Source organism: Oryzias latipes, chromosome 4 (genome assembly GCF_002234675.1).
Source record: "Oryzias latipes chromosome 4, ASM223467v1".
NCBI lineage: Eukaryota > Metazoa > Chordata > Actinopteri > Beloniformes > Adrianichthyidae > Oryzias > Oryzias latipes.
Window position 1 is genome coordinate 14,164,355 of NC_019862.2, and position 23,053 is coordinate 14,187,407.

The following is a 23,053-nucleotide window of genomic DNA, read 5'->3' on the forward strand; positions in this document are numbered from 1 at the left end:
AAACAAAGACATTCATGTATCTATTTGTCTGCTCATGGATCCATCAGCTTGTGACCAATTGCAGCACCCAAGTCACAGCTTCAAGCTTATTCCAACTGCATTCTTTAGTCTTTTCCGGATTCCCCACAATTTGAATAAAGACATACTCAAAAATGCAATTCTATGCCTAATTTTTTTTATATATATGTGTGTGCGTGGGTGTGTGTGTGTGTGTGTGTGTGTGTGTGTCCTCCATCATGAGAAAAATGCCACAAGAACATGTCAAAAACACCAAAAACACAATTTTCATTGTGTAGTGATGGAGGAGCAGAAACATATGTTATACCAACTTGGTTTTCTTGTCTAAAATAAAGATCAATGCTGTTGTTTCAAAGATTCAAATGACAACATACTGCAATATTTTCCTATTTCACATAAATATCATCTTTAATGCTACATTTATTTACCTAACAAAATAGGTAGAGTTTGTGAACACACCCTCAAGGACAACAAACAGTTAAATACTAAAAGATCTACAGCTTACTTTGAAATATTGCTAGCCCTCAGGGGGGCAGAAGGCCAGCACAGAGTGCAACACTCCAGAGACAGCAGTGCAATGCAACTAAATGTCAATGTTAAGTTAAACTGATCCCTGACATAAAACATAGCTCAGAGGAGCAGCTATAATGAACGGCAACGACAGTGAGGTTATTAATGCAGTTGCACAAATAATATTTAGAACGGTAAAATGAGATTTTTACCGTAAAAAACGGTAGTACTGGAGTTAAAAATGAATCCTTTGTATAGAAAAGCCTGCATCCGCAAGACAGTTATTGATCTTTCCAACAGTCACAGGCAAATGCTCTCGAAAGCACTAAGGCAACCTTTTTGTAATGAATGTGTCAGAAAATTTTCCATAAATTTCAAATTTATGATTTTTTTTACTGTATTTATAAACAAGTCTTTTAATCAGTTTTGTCCTTTGGAAAAGCAATAAATACAATATAGCGGCTTCCATGACTTATGTTTGTAGTCTTCCCATTTCACTCACTTTCAGACCATATCAAGTCAACAGTATAGTTGTTTTTGCTTCACAGCAATACTGCTTTTGGTGCAACACAATTTACAGAAGTACTGTACATCAAAGCTGTGCTCAAAGTTTGATGACAAATGAACATGCCCACATTTTCGAGGTGAAAATTAAAAAAAGATTTCTTTCCTGGAGGCACTGATTGCTGGTTTTCTAGACTTAACGCTGCATCACAGCTGTCATTACCTGTCCAAGGCCAGCTTTGTGTAGCATTTGAACAATACCTTCAACTTCTGATAAGTAGCTCTCTCTCTTAGTTTGTCCGTGTGAATTTACCTTGTTGATGAGGATCCGATATTGCTCTAGCAGGTCGTGGTTGTCGTGGCAACCAGCCAGCAGCTGCCAGACTTCAGCTCTGAGTGGCTCTGGGATACCACTGCGGACCAATGAGTGCAAACCTTTTGGACGAGTTGACAGGTTCCCATGCCTGAAAAACACAAACACATAAGCAACTTATGTAACAATTGTCAGTGTCGTCACTGACAAAAGACAGAATTTACTGAAAGGTTTTTTTTTTTTTTTTTTATTTGAATAGCTTTCATTTTGATACTTTTTTTCTGAAAACATAGTCATTAGTCTTGATAATTAAACTAAAAAAAGATTCTCACTAAAGATTTTTTCTCATAAACTTTACCTCTTTGTGCCAAAACTATTCAAATGCTTTTTGAATATGTCAAGTGGGAAAACTTCAAAGCCAACTTGCATTATCTGTTGTCCACCTGCCCAGATCTCAGCAATCGGTCTTCATATTGTTCAATCTATTAGCTTTTTTTCCTTATTTCCTATTCTGAGTGTTCAGACTTATCTCAAACAGGCCTACCATCTGGTGAGTATTCCTCCCCAAGACTCAAGTATTTTTTCAGGACAGTCTTTTGACACGTCCCCTGTCCCGCTGGAGATTTCATTGTCACTATCTGAAAGACACAATACAAGGCCAAATATTAATAAATACACAGAGGCTACAAAGTACGTGTAAAGAAGTAGGGCCACAGTGGCAGCTGCACAAGATCCATTAGTTACCTGCAATGAAAGCTATTTTGATGAACCAAATCATATATAATCCTTGACTAAATCAACCAATCTGAAGGCATTCTGAATCATACTGTGCATTTAAACACCTGTCAGTGTTGGACCCACACAGTTAACGGAGGCAGGAGTGCCTGAGCGCGGCCCACGCCTTCCATTATTGCTGTTCTTCTCTTTACAGGTTCATGAGGCAGACAAGAGGCAATCAGCACAGCGAACCACTTGCATTAAGAAGCACAAGGACTGCCCGTCTGTTCTGCTCTGCTGCAGACTCGTTTCAACGTGCTACACAGGAAATGGTGTTAAAAATATGTTGCCGCCCAGATAAAAAGTGGTAGACAAACAGGGACATGAGTACCCTAACGCCAGAAAAAAAAAACCACTACACAATTTTTTAAATAAAGCTTTGGTTTGAAAACATACTATCAACATCACCAAGTACTGAAAAAATTACATCAAACTATATAACAGGAATAAATCATACACTTCTACTGGTGTTAAGACATCATCACTTTAATCTCAAAATAATAATCGAAAAAAAACAAATTCTGAAAAACATTTTTGAGTTGTCTGTCTTTAAAGAAACTACCGGTAGATAAAGTTGACTGTCATTGATTCCAGTTTAATGTCTGTCCATTTTAACTAGTAGATAAGAACTTTGAAGGAAAAAAAAGGACAGCACAGCTTTCCTTTGATGAAATATTAAGAAGCCACAACAGCTCAGGCTTGTATTGGAGTTAAAAGCAATGATTATCCAACTAAAGAGTTTCCTAAGGGCTTTGACATTTTGGAATGAATTAAGACATGGATCCGTGCACAATGCTCCGACTCCTGCACATCCTCGCAGCATCCGCATGAGCTTTTCAGTATTTTATAAATACTTGATGAGGCCTTTCAAATCTTTCAAACTGAGCAAAAAGCTGCAGCCTCCACTTTCCGATTTGTTAAGGCTGTTTGGCAAAGTAGTACAAGTCCAAAGCCACTGCCAACTTACCAGGTGATAAAAAGAAACTGGAAAGATGAAGGCCATTTCTATTACCTTAATCTGAAGAGAGACTTCACATTCACAGAAGGATTACTTTCAAAATGGACCTCTGATGTAGACCTTTCTGGTCAATGGGTTGTGTTAGAGAGGGAAGTAATTTCCTCTTGCTCTCAAAGGGACATTTCCCTTTTATTTCGCCTTTATCTCAATTTTTGACTTTGTTTTTTTTAATCAGGCTCCATCCGTCCCCTGATGTTAGTATTTTATGCCGTTTAGAATAGGTGGGGTTACAGCAAGTGGGAAGGAAAAAAACACGTTGAATAAGAATGGTACAAAGCTTGAGTTTTAGATACAATGTGAATAGAATCATTATAAATTAATCCATACATTTCTGTTATTGTAAGTTTAACAGAAGACACAGGGTGCAATTTCAAAAGTGCTCATTATTTTGCATTTTTAATTATTGTATTATGCAAATATATTGAAAACATATATGCATGAGCTGGGCAGAACAACAAATCCCATTTGTGTGATGTGAAAGAAATGTCAGCTTCAGGCCTATTCCCTTATTGCTGCTTCTGCTGGGGAAAAAAAAAACAAACAAACATGAATTGACTGTAAGGCCAGCGGTGGCCTCTCCTCTTGGAGCATCTTCCTTTCTGTAGACAATGAGGCTGACCTAGAGCCTTTCATTTTCAGCTCTGGAGGAGGAGAGGGTTGTTACATAAAAAGGAGCTTTGGAGGGCTGCCGCAGTGCCAGCTGACAGCCACCGCCTGTAAGAAGAGTCTCACAGATGCAGTTTGTGTATTTCATTCTCTCAGCTTAAAGGTAAAAAAAAAACAAAAAAAAAACAATTAGTTATGGAAAAGGAGGAAGAAGAGTCAAAACCATAAGATACACAAACAATTTGAGTGGATTATTTTGTCTTTTAATTGTGATCGTTTTTAGCCAAAAAACATGCTGTTTTCTAGGACATAGTTTCTGCAGAGCAGTAGTACTGTAGTTCATTAAAAATGTGCCTGAGTTGTGGGCAAGAATGTTGGTGCAGAGTAAAGACCCTCACTTCCCCTTGTCCCTTTGTTTATACTCTGTCCCACTAGCTTTCAGCCCCTCACAACCAGAAGCTAACAATAGAGGTGCAATAAAAATGGCAAACAAGGTGGAAGGTATGCAACCATTCAGTTTTGATGTTCGTAGATCTATTTGTCTGCAAGTGGATGAATCCATTTGAATACATATTTAAGTTTAATTTTCTTTAAATATGCCCCACATCATCAGAAAAAAAATGTCACAAAAACATGTAAAAAACATTAAAAACATCATTTTCATTGGAGTGGGTCTTTAAATGAATGAGATCAGCTCCAGTTTGATGAATTTAGTTTTAGAATTCTAAACTGTGTGAAAGTTTGATGGAAAACATCTTTCGACAAACTACATGTAAACACCCATGTTTAAAAAAATAAATAAAAAAACTTTCATCAAAAACAGTTCAGTGGAGAAACGAGCAGTATGAACTTTGACCGGGATGCAGCTGCAATACAGAACTTAGCCAGCAGTAAAGTGAAAAGCCCTGAATCTGGGTAATGTTTGGGAATCGCAACAGTCTAGCAGAGGCTCTTAATATTACTTCTGTTTGCCTACATTTCTTTCTTTTTATTTGTTGGAAATATGCTTCTTCTTAAAGTGATCTCTAATGCTTTGGCTCTTGTCAAAGAGTCAAGCTTGGAGCACCATCAGGGGCAAAAGAGAACACAACTTCTGAAATATTTTTGTCCCACTGAAGTAAGCTGAAGTAACAAATGACAAAAGAAAAGAAACATAGGATTTCATTTTTTTCTTTTGGGAATACATTTTTTGAAGCAAGAACAACTTTTAACACTGATGGTCTGGTGTCCTTGACAGAGCAGAGCTGTTAACTTCATCTAAAAAAAAAAAAAATAGACTAAAGAGTGTGGGAGAGATGTTTAATGAGGTCTGACACTGCAGTGCTGCACTGCTTTAAGCCAGCAAGAATTTACAGGAATGAGCCACGCTCTGCTTGACATTAGCTCACACACAAGCAGCCATAAAACCCCAAACAAATAACAAAAACCCTTGGGAGTGTGCCTGCAAGTCATCGCTGATTGAAGGGTACTGTACACACAACCTCTCTGCCACTGCTTGTGTACCCAACAGGAACATGTTTCATTAGACAAATGTGCTTCACTGAAAACAGTACATGTGTATCTTGCTAAATGTTTTGGAGCTTCTCTGTTTAACACTTTGTGTGGACATCACATTGTGGGTTACATTGTTAATTCTGCTCAACTGTGGTCCTGTGACTACATATTATTCAAATATTAGCTGAAGTCTCGAGAGGTTAAACATTTTTAGTTTCAGAGATTCCTCTATGACCAGATACACACATTCTAAAGATGACATGTGTGCATTAAAGCTTATTGTTGGGCAAAAAATCCCAATCTTTCTTTTACTTTTAATATCAGGTATTTTTATTGAACAACTCTGGTCCTCTTGTCTTGGTATCATTTATATAAATGTTCACAGAATTTTACCCAAGTTGGATTTCCTAAACTGGATTAAGTGATCTGATGGTGAAGTAACTCAATTTAAGACAAATATATCTTAATTTCTGGAAGCAATGTCTTTCACTGTGACTGTATGAAAAAGGAGAAAGTGTCAATTGAAATAGAAAACGAATGGCATGTTAGCCTCATTATTAATTCCAAAACAATTTGAATTTCTAGCTCAAAACCTTGAATTCTCCAAGGGTCAGCCCAACACAATTATGAGTTTTTACAGACCTCCCCCTCAGAGCTTGTAGGGATGCCCTCATATCACTGTTTAATCAGGTTGTTGAAATAAACTAAACTGATGGGGGATTTTAAACATTGACTGGTTGTCTGCATCTTAACATGCCCTAAAGTCTGTCTGGGATTTGTTCATTCTCACCCAACTATCTAACTGACAGTCCCACTAGGCCAAACACTAAAGGCCATTCAAGATTAATACCAATTGATCTTCTCATAACCAACAGCCCACACAAGTGCACTGACATTGCTGTCTTTGAGAATGATTTGAGGGATCGCCGTGCTGTCAGAAATATCCAACATCTATAATCAAAGTCTCAGAAAGATATCTTACATCCCTTTTTTGTTCATGATCTGTCTCCTATTAAATGGAACAGTCTTTATTTTGTTATTTTTTTATACACAACTAGCATAAGAAAATCTTTATAAAAAATGTATACATTTACTGAACAATCATGCACTCTTGCATAAATTTGGGGTAAAAGGGTCACGTTTGTCAGAGAACCAATCACAGAGCTGGATACATTCTAGTACAGGTTTGCTTTTTCCCTCTGCTTTAAGGTTCCAGAGTGTCAGACAAAAGCTAAATTAAGAGGCTCAACAATTTATCAAAATGAATTCCAAAGCGGATTTAAAACTGCAGTGAGGAAAATAGGATGAAAAAGAAAAGGTCATTTTTAATCTAAGAAAGAAAAAAGGTTTTCTAATCAAATTTAGAAATTTATGATGTAGTTCTTTAATAAAATTTATTTTGCAGATCCGGTTTGTAAATCTGTTTTTTCCAAAAAGAAATTTCAAATCACAATAATTATTAAGAAATTAATGAAGAATAACACTTTTTTGCTTTAAAAGTCCGATTTACAATATGGAATTACAAACCACTTTGTAATGTGTTTATATATATTTGAATATTACAGTTGAATTTAAAAAATATATTTTTGAATCTTTGTATTTAATTTACAAATGTATTACTGATCATTAAAGAGCTGTTCTACTGTTTCAAATAGTCATCCAAACTATTGCACCTGATTAGCTGTCAATAGTTGTTCATGTAGTGCAAATCTTTCAGATCTGAGATTTGAAATTCCTCCAGGACTCCCCTTTATGGTTTAATCATCTAATCACTATGAAGGCTCATCCTTAAATTGCATTTCTCAACTGTTCCCATTTTTATTTCAGAATGAATATTTCTAGTGTTTAAAATGCAAAAAAGGTACATTATTTTGAAATAATGTAAAATTTGAAGTGACAGGGAAAGAAACAGAGAGGTGGATGAAGTCGCAAAAAAAAAAATTGTGAGTGACAATAGGGTACCTTCTTCAGCCTCATCTTCTTCATTGGGCGAAGCGGGCAGTTCCTTTCCTTCATTTTTTCTGTCTGCTTCCCTCTGAAGGCTTATCACCTCATACACAGCATCACTTTGACTGCCTCTGTCTGGGGCCTGCTGAATACAAATGCATGCACACAATTATAAAGTTTTCCAACCAAGACAAAATAGATTAAAAAAAAAAAGGTTTTGTAAATGTTTACTGCATAAATTTTACCTCTTGAAAATAAACTCCACATAGAATATAAATTTGTAGGAACAATTTTAGAATTTATGATGAGTAAAGTTGGTTTTAAAGGAAATAAATGGTCACAAAAAAACTTAATTGACAATAAATCAACTGGAATGTTGAACTAACAATCATCAAAGTTGAGATTTGTGAAGGAAGCAGGTTTAGGTGGTGAAAGGCATGTATCACAACTTCTTTTATTTCACCATTTAACATTCAGACAAGGCTAAGAGTCTTCAAAGAGTTACAATGGGTGGGTGGAGGGGTCAGAGTGAACAGAGCCATGAGTGCAATGAAATGATTTGATGTTAAGAGAGTTCATAAATGAGGAAAACTGACCGAACCATAAAAATGTCAGCCATGATGAGAAGTGGGAAGGTCATTTAAATGCTTAAGAAAAGAATACTTGAACCCTTGAGTGTTAACAATTTGTAATAAAATCAACATCTATGTTAGAGAAATATTTCATATTCCATACTTGACCTTAATTTTTAAAATAATCTATCCTGACTTGAGGTGTATAGATTACCACATCAATTAAAGGGTGCAGGACTGTTGATTTATGAGCAGGGCGATGATCACTGGGGAACCATACGATCAGTAATGAAATGGCTCAAGAGGACCTGATTCAGAAAACAAGGCAGTCTTCTGTAGTTTGGGTTCACCAAGTCAGGTGTGCGAGCAAAAACTTAAGAGTACTGCAGGTATTTTGATAAAGCCAATGTCTACCAACACTGTGGCTGCCAACTCTGAGACCTGGGGCCTCATTTATAAATGTTGCGTACGCACAAAAGAAGGCGTACGCCACTCTCTACGCAATAGTTGATATTTATAAAAAGCAAACTTGACGGGAAAATGTGCGGTCCTTCACGCAAGCTCTGACTCAGGCGTACGCACAAAAACGGGTGAAATGAGAAACGGCGACACTGTCGGCAGATGGAAGAAACACGTGAAAGTGCCCCCCCGATGGAGTGCTAGACGTTTTTTTGCCTTGTCTTTGATGTCCGACAATTTCTTTTTCATTTCGGCCACGGTCCGAGGTTGTGAGGCTACAGCATTTACGGCGTCTGCCACTCACGTGCCTTTTTGGCATTAGTAATGCCCACACTGTGCCCTCCAAACAACATTTTTCTCCTCTTTTCCACCTCGCTAACGATAACTTATACTTCAAATTAAGTGAAGTTCCGTTTTTTTGATTTCCTCTCTGTGTTTGCCATGATTTCGCAAGCCATGAATATTAATTTGTGGGCGTTTCACGGACTATTTATGGGCAACTATGGGCGTGTCATGAAGCCGCAAAAGCTGCGCTACATTTAGAATTGGTTGTGATTTATTAAGGGAAAGATGCGTAGGATGTGCGTGCGCACGGTTTTATAAATCCGAATATTTCTGTGCATACGCACGTCCTATGCTTCTTCCGTACGCCACTTCTGACGCAAATCCTACGCAAAGTTTTATAAATGAGGCCCCTGGAATCAAAGAAACTGTCGTTTTCTAGGACATGGTTTCTGCAGAGCGACAGGAGTTCTTCAGAAATTCATCTCCGAGATGTGAGCAGGACAGTTGAGGTGGAAGAAAGGCTCTGCTGATGTCCCATAATCCCTTTGTTTACACTCTCTCTCACCAGCTTACAGCCACGAACAACCCCAAAATAACATTAGCAGTGCAACAAAAATGGTGAGCAATATCGGAGGTGTTCAGTCGTACAGTTTTGACCAGGATGGCAGCTGAGACGAGGAAAACAAAGATGGACATGGATCTATTTGTCTGCAAGGGGATGCATCAGAATGGAGTGGAGCAGGAAGACGCTGGCCCAACCATTTCAGTTGCTGCGCCACAAAAAGAGTGCTTTGTGAAGCAGTAACTGTTTATTTCTGGTCTCTTTATTTACTTCATCACCATCATCACTCTTTCTTTCCTGAAAGAAATGGAACAATAAGCCAAATTGATCTGCCCACTTTTACGATGTCCGTCCAACTCCAGCAAGCGCTGAATGGAGCTTGGCAAAGACTATGAAGAAAAGCCTTAGTTCATCAGAAAATCTGATGCGCTTCGGTAAGAGTTCTGCCAGATAACAGCTTTCCTGCACTGTTAATTAGTAAGAGAGACAAAATAAAATGAATCAGAGACAGCTGGTAGACAAATATTGCATCATCAATTAATAAAATGGCAAATATTTTATATAGAAAGCACTAAAAAGACTTCATGTAAATGTTACTGCACAAGATTAATGTTAATTTGCAAAAAAATGTGTAGCTGCATTTTTTGTATTAGAAGTGCTTGGAAAGTGGGAAGTGCTTTGTTGTTACACTTGTAACTGACTTAATACCTGCCTCTTTCCTTAAACAGCAATAAGCATTTCACTGAATGAAAAATTTGCCTACAGGACTTAAAATCTGAAATAAGTTTTCTTTACACTATTAAGTTAACATTTATAGCTAAGAGCATCTGATATTACTAACATCAAAGCTATTCTTTTCTTCTCAAGTTAAAACTTCTGGAAAAAACAAAAAGTAGCAGGTCAGAAGAATGTCTCACCTGGTGTCAATTATTTAGAATAAATTAAAAAAAAGGTGTCACAGTACATTTTAGATGAGCAAAAAAATAAATAAATCCCAGATGATAAGTGCTTGGTTCTTCAGCTAGTGACTGTTTTGGTCAAAACAAGAAAAGAGGGCTGCATTGTGTGTGAGGAAGGGTGTATAACCTATGATTGCCATCTTCTGCATAAACCTTCACACAATATTATCTTTTAATTAGCTCAAAACCACAGCACCAGTCCAACTCTCTCCCATTTACTGAGGAGATAACTAGAGAGGCAATCATGCAGACCAGTCAAAGCACTGCTGTTAATTACCCACATGCAAATAATGAGACAGTGGCTCTTATTAGTTTCTACAATCCAAAGCTTCCCCACACTTCACTGCGTCTTTAGGTCCCTCTGGCCGACGAAAAGATCTCCTCTTTTTAAACAGTGGAGATTAAGCTTACGGCTTAGCTGCATTTTTTAAGCACATGCAGCTATTGCTCAGGCCAGGGGATTTTTGACTCGCACTCTCACAGCGCTTTTTAATCAAACAAGTTGTGACTTAACTCAATAAGGTAAGAACTGAAAGTGCTTGGTGTTTGCAACTATATACAACTGAAAGCAAGACGCAGAAAAAAAGCTTTTATAACTCACAAAGTCAATCAAGACGGCAAAATAAACCCAGGACAAAAAAATGTACAGCTTTTGATCATTTAATTATTCTAAGAACACTTATTGACAATGACTATTGAAACATTTGAAAACCTTTCTATTTCCCTTTTGATTGATGCCACTTTTGTAAAAAAAAAAAAGAAAGAAAGAAAAAAGGAACATGTATTTGTGGGATGAGCAGCAGAGCTCAATATGTGAATTTGGCCCCTAAAAAGACAAATAGAAGTGCATGCTGATTAAATCTTTAATGTGAAGTCATATAGTAAATCAATTTATTGATGCAAAGGGGAGTCATTCTTAAAATGATTGATAAACAAATGCAAGCAACACAAATCATGTTTTATTAGAACTCTATAACTCATGTTAACATTCTGTTAAGTGTTAACTATTTAACTACCAAACCAAGACAAAATCAAAAAAAGTTTTCCTGTTGCTTTTCATCTTGGTGTAGTAATACACAGTTTTTCTAATATTGTTCTAAATGTGCCCTACACCGTTTGGTTGAGCATGTATTTAAAAGGTTAAATGTACATTTATGATTTTATAACTTTAATACATTCAATATTGCTATGTATTTTTCATCCTTCTTGTCTCTTTCATTTGTTTTTAATCGCTAAAAATTGCTTGAAATAAAAAGGAAAAAAGAATGCACTTTATTTTTGAAATAATTAAGTTGAAATACTGTTTGTTCCTGCTAAAACAGAAACAAAATTCAAAGTATTTTAAATCTGAATCAAAAACATAAAGTACATTGAATTTGTGTGGGCTGAGGGTGGCCTTAATTATTCAATACAAATACCTGTTTGAGTCTGAGGAAGAAAGTTTCGCTGAAGGTTTTGCGGCTGAAGTACCAGAAGCGTTCATTCGATGGGTAGACCCTGACAAGAGTTTCCAACAGAAAACGCACCGGCTCCAAAACCTCAGTCACAACCAGGTCTACAGCCACCGTCATGTAGACCTGCTTATCTGCAACAAACCCACAGAGAAATACAAAACGAGGCAAAAGATTTTTCTGTCAGCTTGATTTGATAGCTCTATATAAAAATTTCTAACAGAGTCAATATCTGTCAAAATTAAATTTTAAATCAGTTACAAGTGTCTAACACGTGATTGGTAAATGGTGCATTACAAGGCAACCAAACTGTGAACATTTTCCCAGTTATACAGATGAAAAAATGACTTCAAACTGTTATATATAAAACCAACAAATTTACTTCAGCCCTCAGTAACGCTTATTCAAATCCTGCTACTATGTTTTCTTATTTTGTATCACTCATGACATTTTTATTGAGAGCTTGTCACCTTTGGCTGCGTCTTCGTTCAGCGCCTGGAAAGCGGTCAAATTAGGGTTCCATGTCCCTGTGATCACATAGGCCTTTCCATCAGAGCTCTTCCCCATCGACTCCTGGGAATCCCATCAACAACTTTTATTCCCTTTTGTTAAATTCAGATTTGAATTCACAAAGGCACTGACTGGTATTACTCAAAGAGAAATGCAATATAAATACATTAGAAGATTCATTATCTCCTTTTTTTACACTTGACATCCTTTTCAAATCCACGTGAGAAGAAAAAAAATGTTATTCTAATTTATCAGTGATCTTCTTGGACGTTTCACACCAGCCACAAATAAATCATTATTTGTACAAAGAAAAGTAGAATTGAATTTTTCCCACCATGTCAAGTAGATGCATGTCACTGTTGCAGACTTTCTGTCCTGGACTTAGAAGCATGCCAAAACACCTTGAAGAGAAAAATGCACCAATCAGTAACAGTTAAATTCCATCGCAGCTCAGATGTTACCGTTAGAATAGCAGGTTATGAGTCTTTGGACATACAAGGAGTTGTAATGTATAAACTCCTCTGGTATTTGTGGCTAAACTTACTTTATTTTGAATTTGCTACAAATATAATTAGAATTTTGTGTCTCGTTAACCTGTTCAACCAATAAAATAAAATAAATAAATAAAAAGACATGTCTGTAGGTTGTTGATACGCTCCATCTGTCAGATAAAAATTGAACAAGTTTCATTCAAGTCCTAAATGAAGCCACTATAAAAGCTCCTTTGATTTTCAGGATGAAGCATTCCCAGCTTTGGATTTACACTACACTACAAAAGGACTGTACTTACACTCAATCGCACAATGAATCATGATGTTTCAATAATTTGTTTAGTGACAGCTAACTATAGTGAAAAAAGAAAAACAATGCAGACAGCAACTGCTATAACTTCCAAATACTACAGTCAACCCAGCATTTTATTTTAAAGCAAATATGAGGACGAACATTCCTCCTCTTGATACTTGATGAAAGGCACATTAAGATAATTAAAACAAATAACACCCAAGCAATAAAAAACAGATTAACTGCTATGAAACAGTGGTTCTACAATTAAAAAGGATCTTTTCAGAGCACAGGAAGGAGTTTCTACTGACTGGAAATAAAGGGGAGGGCAGGTGTCTGTCTACCACTGATAGCAATAGAGGTGTCAGAATGAAAAAGGAGAATGACCTAGTTTTCCAGTACAGCTTGACTATATAAACAGCGTGAGCAGCAAAAAGATACAATAAATGTAAAAAGAAACATAATTCAAATTTTATTGCTCACTTTTATTTTTTAACCAAAGGTTTTTGCTTTTATTGCTGTTGTTACAATAAATGACTATTAAATGACAATAACAAACTGTGGAAAAGAGGTAGCCTTTTTTTCCAAGGAAAGAAAAGAAACTGATTTATGTCACAACAAAGAAAATATTATTTTGTGTACACAATTAGTTCTCTGTACAATGAAACTATGGGGAATCTGAGGCCCTTCAGAAAAATGATCATATTTTGATGTTAAAAACAAATGATCATGGTCATTAAATAAGAAAAAAAAACATATTGACAAGCTTTATTAAAAAATGCACTTCTCAAAGCTACAGTATAAAGCTGTAGTGTTGTATAACACAATTTAGTCATGTATTTCTCATTAAAACAGATTTACTTAGCAATCCAAGGGATGCTCACCTCTCTATTCCCAGCTCCTTGTTGCACATTTGTTGAACTGAAACCACCACTTTTTTCTGGACGCTCTGCCGCAGTTTGAAGTAAAACTTGTCTCTGTCTTTCGGCACTGGGCTAGAGTCAGAAAGAAAAACAAACAGAATCCCATGGACTTCATGTTCTTAATATTCTCAAGTTTTCCTCTAATAGCAAATTCTGGTTGGGCTGTAGCAGGAGAGCAGATCATCCAGGAAAATCAATAGTTATTTATACTGAAGGATATTCTTGAAGGATCTTAAATAAACTTTATATAAACTTCAAGACGTTATGCTGTTTACAGGTTGATAACTACAGCCAGATAAGATAAGAATTACAGGAGCTTTTGAACCTTTTCCCGCTACCAACGCATAAGCAAGGTTTGAAAGGCAATATTTGACGATGTCCTCATTTAAAGATGGCCAAGAATCTGACCTGTTCTCTGACTTTATACTTCTAAAGCCCGTTTAATTGGGCTTAATAAATAAAACTGTATAAATTGAATAAAATAATCAGGGATAAGACTAAATGTGCAACTGTACTTGTAGTTGCCTTTGCCATCGTCTTCTTTGATCTCCAATGAGACAGTGAAAGTGTACAGATCGCTGTCAGGTGGACTGGACGCTGGTGAATCTCTGACATCTGCTGGCCGCGAGGAACGGCGAAAAGCTGTAGAGAAGCTGTACAGGATACGACTGACCTGGAGCAAAAAGGAAAAGAAAAAAAAGTTGTTGGAAAATGGGACCAACTGTCCCCCCACTGATGAGAGAGATTATAAATTATTTTTAAAATGGTTTGCAACCGTTTCATAATACAGCAAATTTAAATGCTACCAACTGCAAATAAGCAAGAGGAAAGAAGGTTATTTATATACAACAGCTCCCCCTACTGGTTTTATTTAATCTGTGTAAGAGTAGGAAGAAACTCCTGTTTTCATCAATCAGATGAGCACATGTAAGGTGCTGCTTATATTATTTAAGTTGATGTATGCTTATATACACGAACCAACTTTCTCCCTGAAGCTAGCTGTGTTTGGCAAAAACAGTTTCCTTTTATATCCACAATATGCACAACTATCTTTGTATAAGATGTCAAAGAGAGTCGTCTTACTTCCGGGTAGCAAAATGAACTCATATTTCATAGATAATTTGTTCTTCAGTGTGCCAAAGATAATATATTATCATATATTAGTTTACTCTGAAAGGTCTAAGAAAAACATTATATAGGCCATTTAAACTAAAGTTTACTGGAGCTGTTCAGTATATGAACAGTTTACATTTAAATGGCAAGTCAAATGAGATGTTTTTATGTTTATCTGGGAACTGAAGAGGAGAGGTGAGCTGCATCTTTTTTTTTTATATATTGCTGTTTTGAGACTTATCTGCCAGTGCAGATCCTACTGACTGTTTTTAATGGAGACTTCTGAAGCCAGACATCTTCTTTAACTCCATAAAGAAGTTGCATTTTTCTGTGTTGTTGGTAAAACTCACAGCTTCTTTGATGTGGCAGGAGAAAACATGGATCTGGAAGTCCTCAGAACTTCGATAACTCTCGGTGAAGGAGAAACAATCACTTTCCACAGAGTCCTCTCTTCCACGAGCGCAGAACAACACTTTGTAGATGGGGAAGGAGGCAATCTCTGTGCCGGAGGCCTGGTCCATAATTCTGCGGAGGACGGAAAATTAAATGTATTTTTGATATCATGGCTGAATGGCTTGGGTTAATACTTTTGTTACATTTTGTCATGTGCATGCATCTTATTTCCTCTCTTTTAAACAGCATCAAAAGCAGCATAAGAGCAGATTTATGCTGAAGCTTTGTGATGGGATCAGTGTCTTTAGGCCCTTTCAGGTTTGAAAACCTTGTGACTGGGGTGACTGAATAAACCCTAAAGAGCAAAAGAAAACAAAGTCTACATGGGTCAGTATTTTGACTGACCTGACAGAGCCATTTGGGCCACACGGAACATGCAAGGTGATGGGAATGGGGATGGCACTCTCTGCTCGTAGGGTTGCCATGGCTCTCTGTGCCTCTGCCTCATTCCGAGGAGCTTTGACCCACGTACAACCAAGGTATGACAGTTTGTTAAACTGGACGCTGTCCTCCTCCAGGATGGATGGACTGCATGGAACTGGAGGTGCTTCTGTGGATAACCAGGAAGAGGTTTTTGAAGATCCAAAAAAGAAAAAAAACCTTTACACATATCAGGTTTACATTTTAAAATAATGTTAACTGCAAGTAAAAGTACATCCAAGAAAAAAATAACAGAACTGCACAGACAAAAAGATTAGAAAACTTTAAAACAAAAAGGTACAGAGGATCTTCTTCTCATTGACCTCAGACTTTCACAATCTAAACAGGAAGCAGAACAATGAGAAAGCAGCAGCAGGACTTCCACTGCTGACTCTTATTTGACTACATGCAAACCATTTCCTTTTTAGTGCATTCTACATCGGTGCAGCAGCAAACCACGAAAGCAAAATAGGTTTTTATTAAGCCACTTATGACATTCTCAAAAAGCTTGACAAAAAGGTAAATCCAATTGTTACTATATGCATTTTCTAACATATAAACATTTTAGAGTAACCTTTCAGTATGAACAGAACTGATAATTCAGCTAGTTTTCTAAAATAAGAAAAGGATTTAATGTACCTTTCCAGTGAATTGGACTTTAAAGAAATCATTCAGAAAATACATATATTGGTAGTTCATAAAACTGTTTTACCTCATTTGAGACAAGCAAAACAGAAAATGTAGGAAATTTAGAAAAGAAATGGTAAACTTCTCCCTTCTGCAAGCTGTCTCCAGTGGTCTTTGGTGGAATTGCAAGATTTGGAGCCTTCCAGTTTCAGTGTAATTTCTGAACAAAATGATGGTCTGATAGGAAAACAGGTTTCATCATGCTGGTTTGCATGTTGTCGCTATACGGGCCAACAACTACTTTATAGATGATAAACCTGAAAGCTGAATATTTTACATTAGAAAAAACACCATAATTAATTAAAAAACAAATAAATAAATAAATTATATGTCATATTTTTATTGATTGAGCAACAAATTGAAATGCGGTTTAACATAGATGCTTCTGGAATCTACAGCATAGAAGTACTAATGTCTCTTCTTTGAAGAAAGACCTGACATGATCTAACAAGAATTTGTGCTGAAGAACTGTTTCTTCAAGCGTTGTCGGCAATATCATCTTTTAGTGACCTCTCCTTGCAAAAATACAAAAAAAAATGTCATAAAGCTGAAATAAGTGGCTTGGTGACCTGATAAGGCAAAAACAAATTACTTTATATCAGAAAAATGTGATTTTCAAGGTAATAGTTATCAAATCGTTGACATGTTTTTGCCTCAAGCAAAATTTATGAAGCCAAAAATATCTGTGTGTACATTTATGAATTCATGATGGATCAAAAATTTGAAAAAGTCTTTTTTATATACATTTTATTCTGTACTAAAAAAAATATGTATGAAAAATGCATGTAGTAATGTATTCATTTGGTGGCAAAAACAAATATTTTAATATAAGTGATTGAAGTGACACTGCTGCAACTTTTAGGTGTGATGAACCCTCTGACATGCCTATTATCAACATGCACACACGAATGTACAAACACGCACACACACAGTGGCGGGGGAGCCTGCACCAGTCATCAATTCTGAAAGCTGGCTCACTTAAAAAAGATGAGAGGTCTGTAAGGATAATCAAAAAGACACTTGAGGAAAAAGAATCCAGGAAATCACATTACGCGTGTCATCCTCCACTCATTGCCTGTATAAATGGCACCTGTTTGAAGCAGTTATCTGCATAAACGACGTCTGTCCACACTTCCAATTTTGAGAACGTCATGTGGTCAGATGAGCCAAAAATGGAACTCTGAAATACAAACCTCATCCGGCATGTTTGGAGGAGAAAAAATGCTGAGTTGCGTCCCAAGAAAAACATACAAACTGTGAAGCATGGCGGTGGAAACATCATGCTTCGGGGTTGCTTTTCTGCAAAGGGGACAGGACGACTTATCCATATTAGGGAAAGGAGAAATAGTTCCATGCATGATGAGATTTTGGGCAAAAACCTTCTGCCATCAGTGAGGACTCAGAAGATGAAACGTGGCTGGATCTTCTAGGATGACAATGATCCAAACACATCGCCCAAGCAACAAAGAAGAGCCTACGTAAAAAGCATTTCAAAATCTTGGCCCCGATTCCAACAGAGAATCTGTGAGGGAGTTGAAAGCCCTTGTTGCCTAGAGACAGACCCAAATTATCACTGCTCTTGAGAAGATCTGTATGGAAGAATGGACCAGAATAGCAGCTACAGTGTGTAATCACAGTGAAGACCTAAAGGAAACCTTTTCTTTTTGACAAAAACATATATTCTGCATTGTTATACAAATAGATTATTTAAAAAAAAAAAATCATACAATGTGACTTCATGGATTCTACTTTTAAAACTGTTTCTCACAGTTGAAGTGTGTCTATGATGAATATTACAGACCTCTCTTATCTTTTTGTCATCCATGTGCAATAGATAAAGTCATTTATGGTCCGTCTATTTTCTCTCTCCTGATGTGGCATGCAATCTGACTGTTCTAATTCACTGATGTTTCTTTCCGATTGATTGTTCTGGTTCTCTGTCATCTATTGTGTGTAACTTTGTATCTTGAGCCTAACGCCGACGCTGCAACAACTGAATTTCCCAAGCTGGGATCAATAAAGTATCTTTATCTTTATCTTATCTTTAAGAGGAACAACTTTTAGAATTTGTGACTGCCAAATAGTTTTATGGATTCACTCAATATAAACGGTGTAAAAACAAGAGAACGAGTAAAACCTGCAGGATGGTCCTCAAAGACTAGGTTTTCTGGTTCCTTGTTCTTCTCCATCTTCTCCACACAGCTTTTCTCTATTTTCACCTCGTCATCATCATCCAAAATTTCCTCCATAGCTTTTTCCAGTTGATCACTGCCATTCCAAGACATCTGAGGGTTTTTGAAAGACAAAGATAATAGAAGGGGAAGAAGACAAAAAGAGAAGTTAGAATGAGGAAGAAAGACAGACAAAAAAGGAAAGTGTGAACAACTTTCTCCCACTATTATTATGAAGTGAGATAGATAGTCATTTTGTAAAATCACATAAAATATCAGAATTACTTAATGCTAAGGTCTCCATTAAACATTTCGTATAAAAGACTAGTATTTACTTCTGGAAATTCTGCTGGTTCTTCATTTAAACATCCCTGTTACAGTAAAAACAACAATATGTTTTCATAAAACATTTGGACGACAAATAGGCGGACTTTTAGTAGGGCAATGGGTTAAAAATGCATGCATTACTAAAAAGCTTTAACCTAAACCTTATGATATTTTTAACATGTACATTTTTCATCATAACATGCAGTTTCAGTTAAAATCCACACAATTAAAATGCTGCTTTCTGTCACCAAAAATCGCTGAACATGAGCCTTAAAACACATCCTTTTAGTCACAAAGAAAAAGATTCTGTCTGTAGCTATATCTGGTTTTGCGTTTCATTGGCTTAAAAAGCATTTTGTGCAGCTTAATATATTAGGAGAAACCTTCCTGAATCAACAGTTGACCAACACAACTTAGCAACGCTAGATTATTGACCGTTGATGTGAGGAACATGGCTTTCATAAACCCACTGAATAAAACCCAAAACAGCGGTGTTGCTCAGTTCTGACCTTGAGTCTCGGTTTGCCCTCAGAAGCCTGCGGAGACCCAGCTAAGCTGGGCTGCACCAGAACAAACTCCTCACTGGTGACGGTGGCCACAGACTCTGTCGAACTGCTGACTTTACCCAGTGAGGAACCCTCATCCATGGCTCACAGGTTTGCTGAAGGTCGGGAGTGGAGACCAGGGTGGAGATTCTCCCCTTCCCTCCAGTCAGACCAGCGCTGAACTGCCTTTCTGCATGACAACAAAGCATTGGGTCAATAAAGAAAACTTTGTAAACACTGAAGAATAAAATCAGTAAATGTGTACAAACAGAGGTCCACAAAAACTACTTTTAAGTTACAAAAAGTAAAGCGTCTCAAATCCTAAAATTCTTTTCTTAGGTTGTCACATCGTTCATTTCTTTCACTGTGACTGACAGCCCATAATGTAGATGAATGAAGTCAGTGGTCCAGTGATCACATTTAGATGCCTCTAATTTTAAGATTGTTCTGGTGCAGAGCTTTCAATATCCTCCAGATGTTTAGCAGTGTCTATGACTGATATCTGGTCAGGATATCTTTGTAGTCTTGGTTCAATTTAAATAAACCTGGTGGAACAAAACCACAAAGCTGGTGTGAAGCCTTTTAACACAGATAGATGCTACTAAACTCATACGGCTGTCCTAAACTTCTTTAAAGACCCACTCCACTGAGAATCGTGTTTTTAACATGTTCTTGTAGCATTCTTCTCATGATGGAAGATATATATTTAAAAAAAAATAAGATTAAACGTGTATTTCTTTATTCAAATTGCTGTGAATGAGGAGCAGACGACAAAAATGCCTGTAGCTGTGACGTCCGTGCTACAGTCGGTAGGCCACAAGATCCCTGCTCTGCTTGCAGGAGAACGTGTAAACATGGTGATGAGGGGAAGTCAGGGCAGGCTTACTCCTTGGCAACGGTCCCGCCCACAACGCAGAGGCAAATTTTGGATAAATTTCTGCCATTCTGCAGAAAATAAGTCCCAGAAAACAACACAGATTTTTTGACTTTGCCTAAAAAAAATAATCATAATTAAATCTGGGAACGTCTTTAAAAAAAAAAAATCAAGGGATGATCGAACTGGCACTTTAATAAAAGCAACTACAGCTGAATTATTACTCATATTGCAACAGAATGGAGTTTTGCTAACTTAAACAGAAAAGATTTCCAACAGTTTCCTGAACGTATACCGGTACTTTAACTTACCGGTAGATTTCCTCCTCTTTACAGCTGACCACAATAGGTAGAATTTACTTTTTTAAAAGTGGCAAATTGTGACTAAACTGTTTGAATCCTTTGTGGTTGACAGCAGAGGTATTTCCTTTATGACATGGAATTTTATTTGTCTTGTATACTTTGTGTCAGTTCTTGTGCTATTTTTCTTTTTGATTTATTTTTCCAACTCATTTGAATGCTGTGCAGTTTTCTTTTTTGTGGTTAAAAAGTCACAGCTTCTTTCAGTTGCTGAATCATATCTACCAAGACACAAGGAAACGCTACTCATTTGAAATAAACGGCAGCTTTCAAGCAACCTGGACAAAGAGAAAACACCACTGACAAATTGTGAAGCTTGGAAAAAAACTCTTGCTTTTTTGTTGCATTCTCCTTAATATTGACTAACCATTAGCAGTTTCAAGCTCTGGCAGAAAAGTGGGTTTGCATCAGAGCTCCAGTCATTCCAGTTTTCAAAGGTGCAGCTTGGACTCAAAGCAGTCAAGGCGCACATTACATCGTCTGATGTCACAGACTTTGTGTCAGGCTTTTGGCTCCTCTGGTGTAGCTTTTAAATCCAACTCCAACTCATATTAGCTGTTAGCGGTGGGAAATTGCTCCATTTTGCAGATTGTTCAGCAGAGTTGTTTGATGGGAAATAAGCATAAAAGTCCTTTCTGTGATTAGTACGTTGACAAAACAGGAAACAACTTGCAAGCCTAGATCCATGTAACCATAGCTTATACCATTCAACAAACCTTTCTAAATGCTGTTTTGTGAAAAAAAATAATTATAAAGAAAACACTTTTTGTGAGCTGGTGTTTGCAATTTGTTCAACAAGCAAACACTCCAGCAAAGACATAATGAAATATAACCAAAAAAAACGTCAGTCTCCTCAGGTATGAATGGGTATGAATACTGTGGTTCTGTTTTGATCTTTTCAGACTATATAATAAAAGTGGAGCAGACGCACTTTGCATGTACCTACCTAAATTAAAAGTATTATAGTACAGTACAATTTGACAATAAGTGAGGACTAGGAATGTCACAATTCTTGGTGTAAAACCAAACCGCATCTTACACCATTGAACTGAATCGCAGGGAAAGTGTATTGGTGCCAAATCTTTTTAATGTTTAGAAACACAAATAATAAATTAAATTGACCTGAAAATCCAGGCTTGCACCAAAATGGGAAGAAAGTGTCTCACTACTTCCCTAGTGTGCACACAACAAAAACGTGTTTTGTTTTAGTCAAATCCAAAAACAAAGAATGTGAAAAGTAAAGGATCCCAACATTTTCTAGTAGGGAAAAAATGTAAAAGAATAAGAAAAATACAATTATCTGATGTTATTTTAAAAATAATAACAATAAATGTATTTATAATCCTTTTTCCCTGGCTGTTTTCACATGTTTGAATCCTATCTAAGCTCAACTTATTCAGGAAAGATGATAAGTCGATGTGTGGGACACAGACCTGAAGAACAATCCGTCATCATCTCCACGTTGGTTTGCTGAACTTTGCTTTTACAAATACAGATGTGGCAAAAGTCAAACCTACTTTGTAAACTTTTTTCTTCTCATATGAACTTTGACGTATAAAACAATGCCTTAAATGTATTTTTTTTTCTTTACATTTGGGAAAAGGTGTGTGGCATGCCGTTTCCCACATATTTGTATTATTCTGACAGCTGCTCTCTTATACTGATGACAGGGTTCATTTCTGCTTGATGCTTGCTGACCAGCCTGAAATGTGCAGCAGGTAAAACCCTCCATTTCTCATTTAGTGGATGGAATAGATGCCTCACTAAACAAACCAGTCATGGCGGTAAAGCAAACCTGTTCAGTCACTCAAAACATCAAACATGTAGGGTGAGTCCATTTCTGAATTTAATAAAGACCTTTACGGTAAATTTGTATCTTTTAAAAGATTCATCAGTACATTAAGAGGCATTCTGCTTTGCTGTTTTCATTATTCATTTCTGCTTCACGTCTGTATTTACACGCAAAGCTACAGGCTTTTCCTTAAACCTCTGGCTGAGCCACGCGTGTGAATGGGCAGCTTCTTTCAAATATTAGGGTGTGACATGAGCACAAAGGAGACAATGAGTTTATTTGTCTCTGTACTCGTGCAGTTAATATTTCTTAAAACTCTATGATGCATTCAAAACGATAAAACATCCAAGGGTGAACAGCTCTTCCTGCATGAGGCTAAAAGAAGTGATGCTACACAGAGAAACAGGAAAACTCTGAACTAAAAACAGCTTTGAATATTTTCATGAATCTACGGTTTACAGAAACTGAACACCTGCTACTGAGGCACATCCTCAAAAGTCTGCAGTCACAAATAAGTTCTTGTTAAAGTCAAATAGAACTTGTACTTTTCTTAAATGCAAAATCTTAAGAAAATAGGAAAATAAAAGTCTATTTTTTGTCAAGCAGACAACTCCATCAGTA

At 36.8% G+C, this 23,053-nt stretch overlaps 1 protein-coding gene across 2 annotated transcripts in view; it reads right to left on the reverse strand.

Annotated features, from left to right (window-relative positions):
- rabgap1l (RAB GTPase activating protein 1 like) overlaps positions 1–23,053 on the reverse strand; it is a 94,012-nt gene that overhangs the window by 68,272 nt on the left and 2,687 nt on the right. Inside the window, exons 2-13 of one of the 2 annotated variants that reach the window (XM_011474036.3) lie at positions 19,372–19,597; positions 18,502–18,649; positions 15,603–15,807; positions 15,155–15,329; positions 14,207–14,364; positions 13,653–13,763; positions 12,320–12,386; positions 11,946–12,048; positions 11,443–11,609; positions 7,203–7,329; positions 1,890–1,983; positions 1,346–1,496 (exon numbers count right to left, since the gene is read on the reverse strand). In XM_011474036.3, the coding sequence (XP_011472338.1) occupies positions 1,346–1,496; positions 1,890–1,983; positions 7,203–7,329; positions 11,443–11,609; positions 11,946–12,048; positions 12,320–12,386; positions 13,653–13,763; positions 14,207–14,364; positions 15,155–15,329; positions 15,603–15,807; positions 18,502–18,649; positions 19,372–19,509 (1,644 nt within the window). In that variant the 5' untranslated portion in view covers positions 19,510–19,597. Of the gene's footprint in view, positions 1–1,345; positions 1,497–1,889; positions 1,984–7,202; positions 7,333–11,442; positions 11,610–11,945; positions 12,049–12,319; positions 12,387–13,652; positions 13,764–14,206; positions 14,365–15,154; positions 15,330–15,602; positions 15,808–18,501; positions 18,650–19,371; positions 19,598–23,053 lie in introns of both variants that reach the window. The other variant, XM_011474035.3, reaches the window with a different exon arrangement.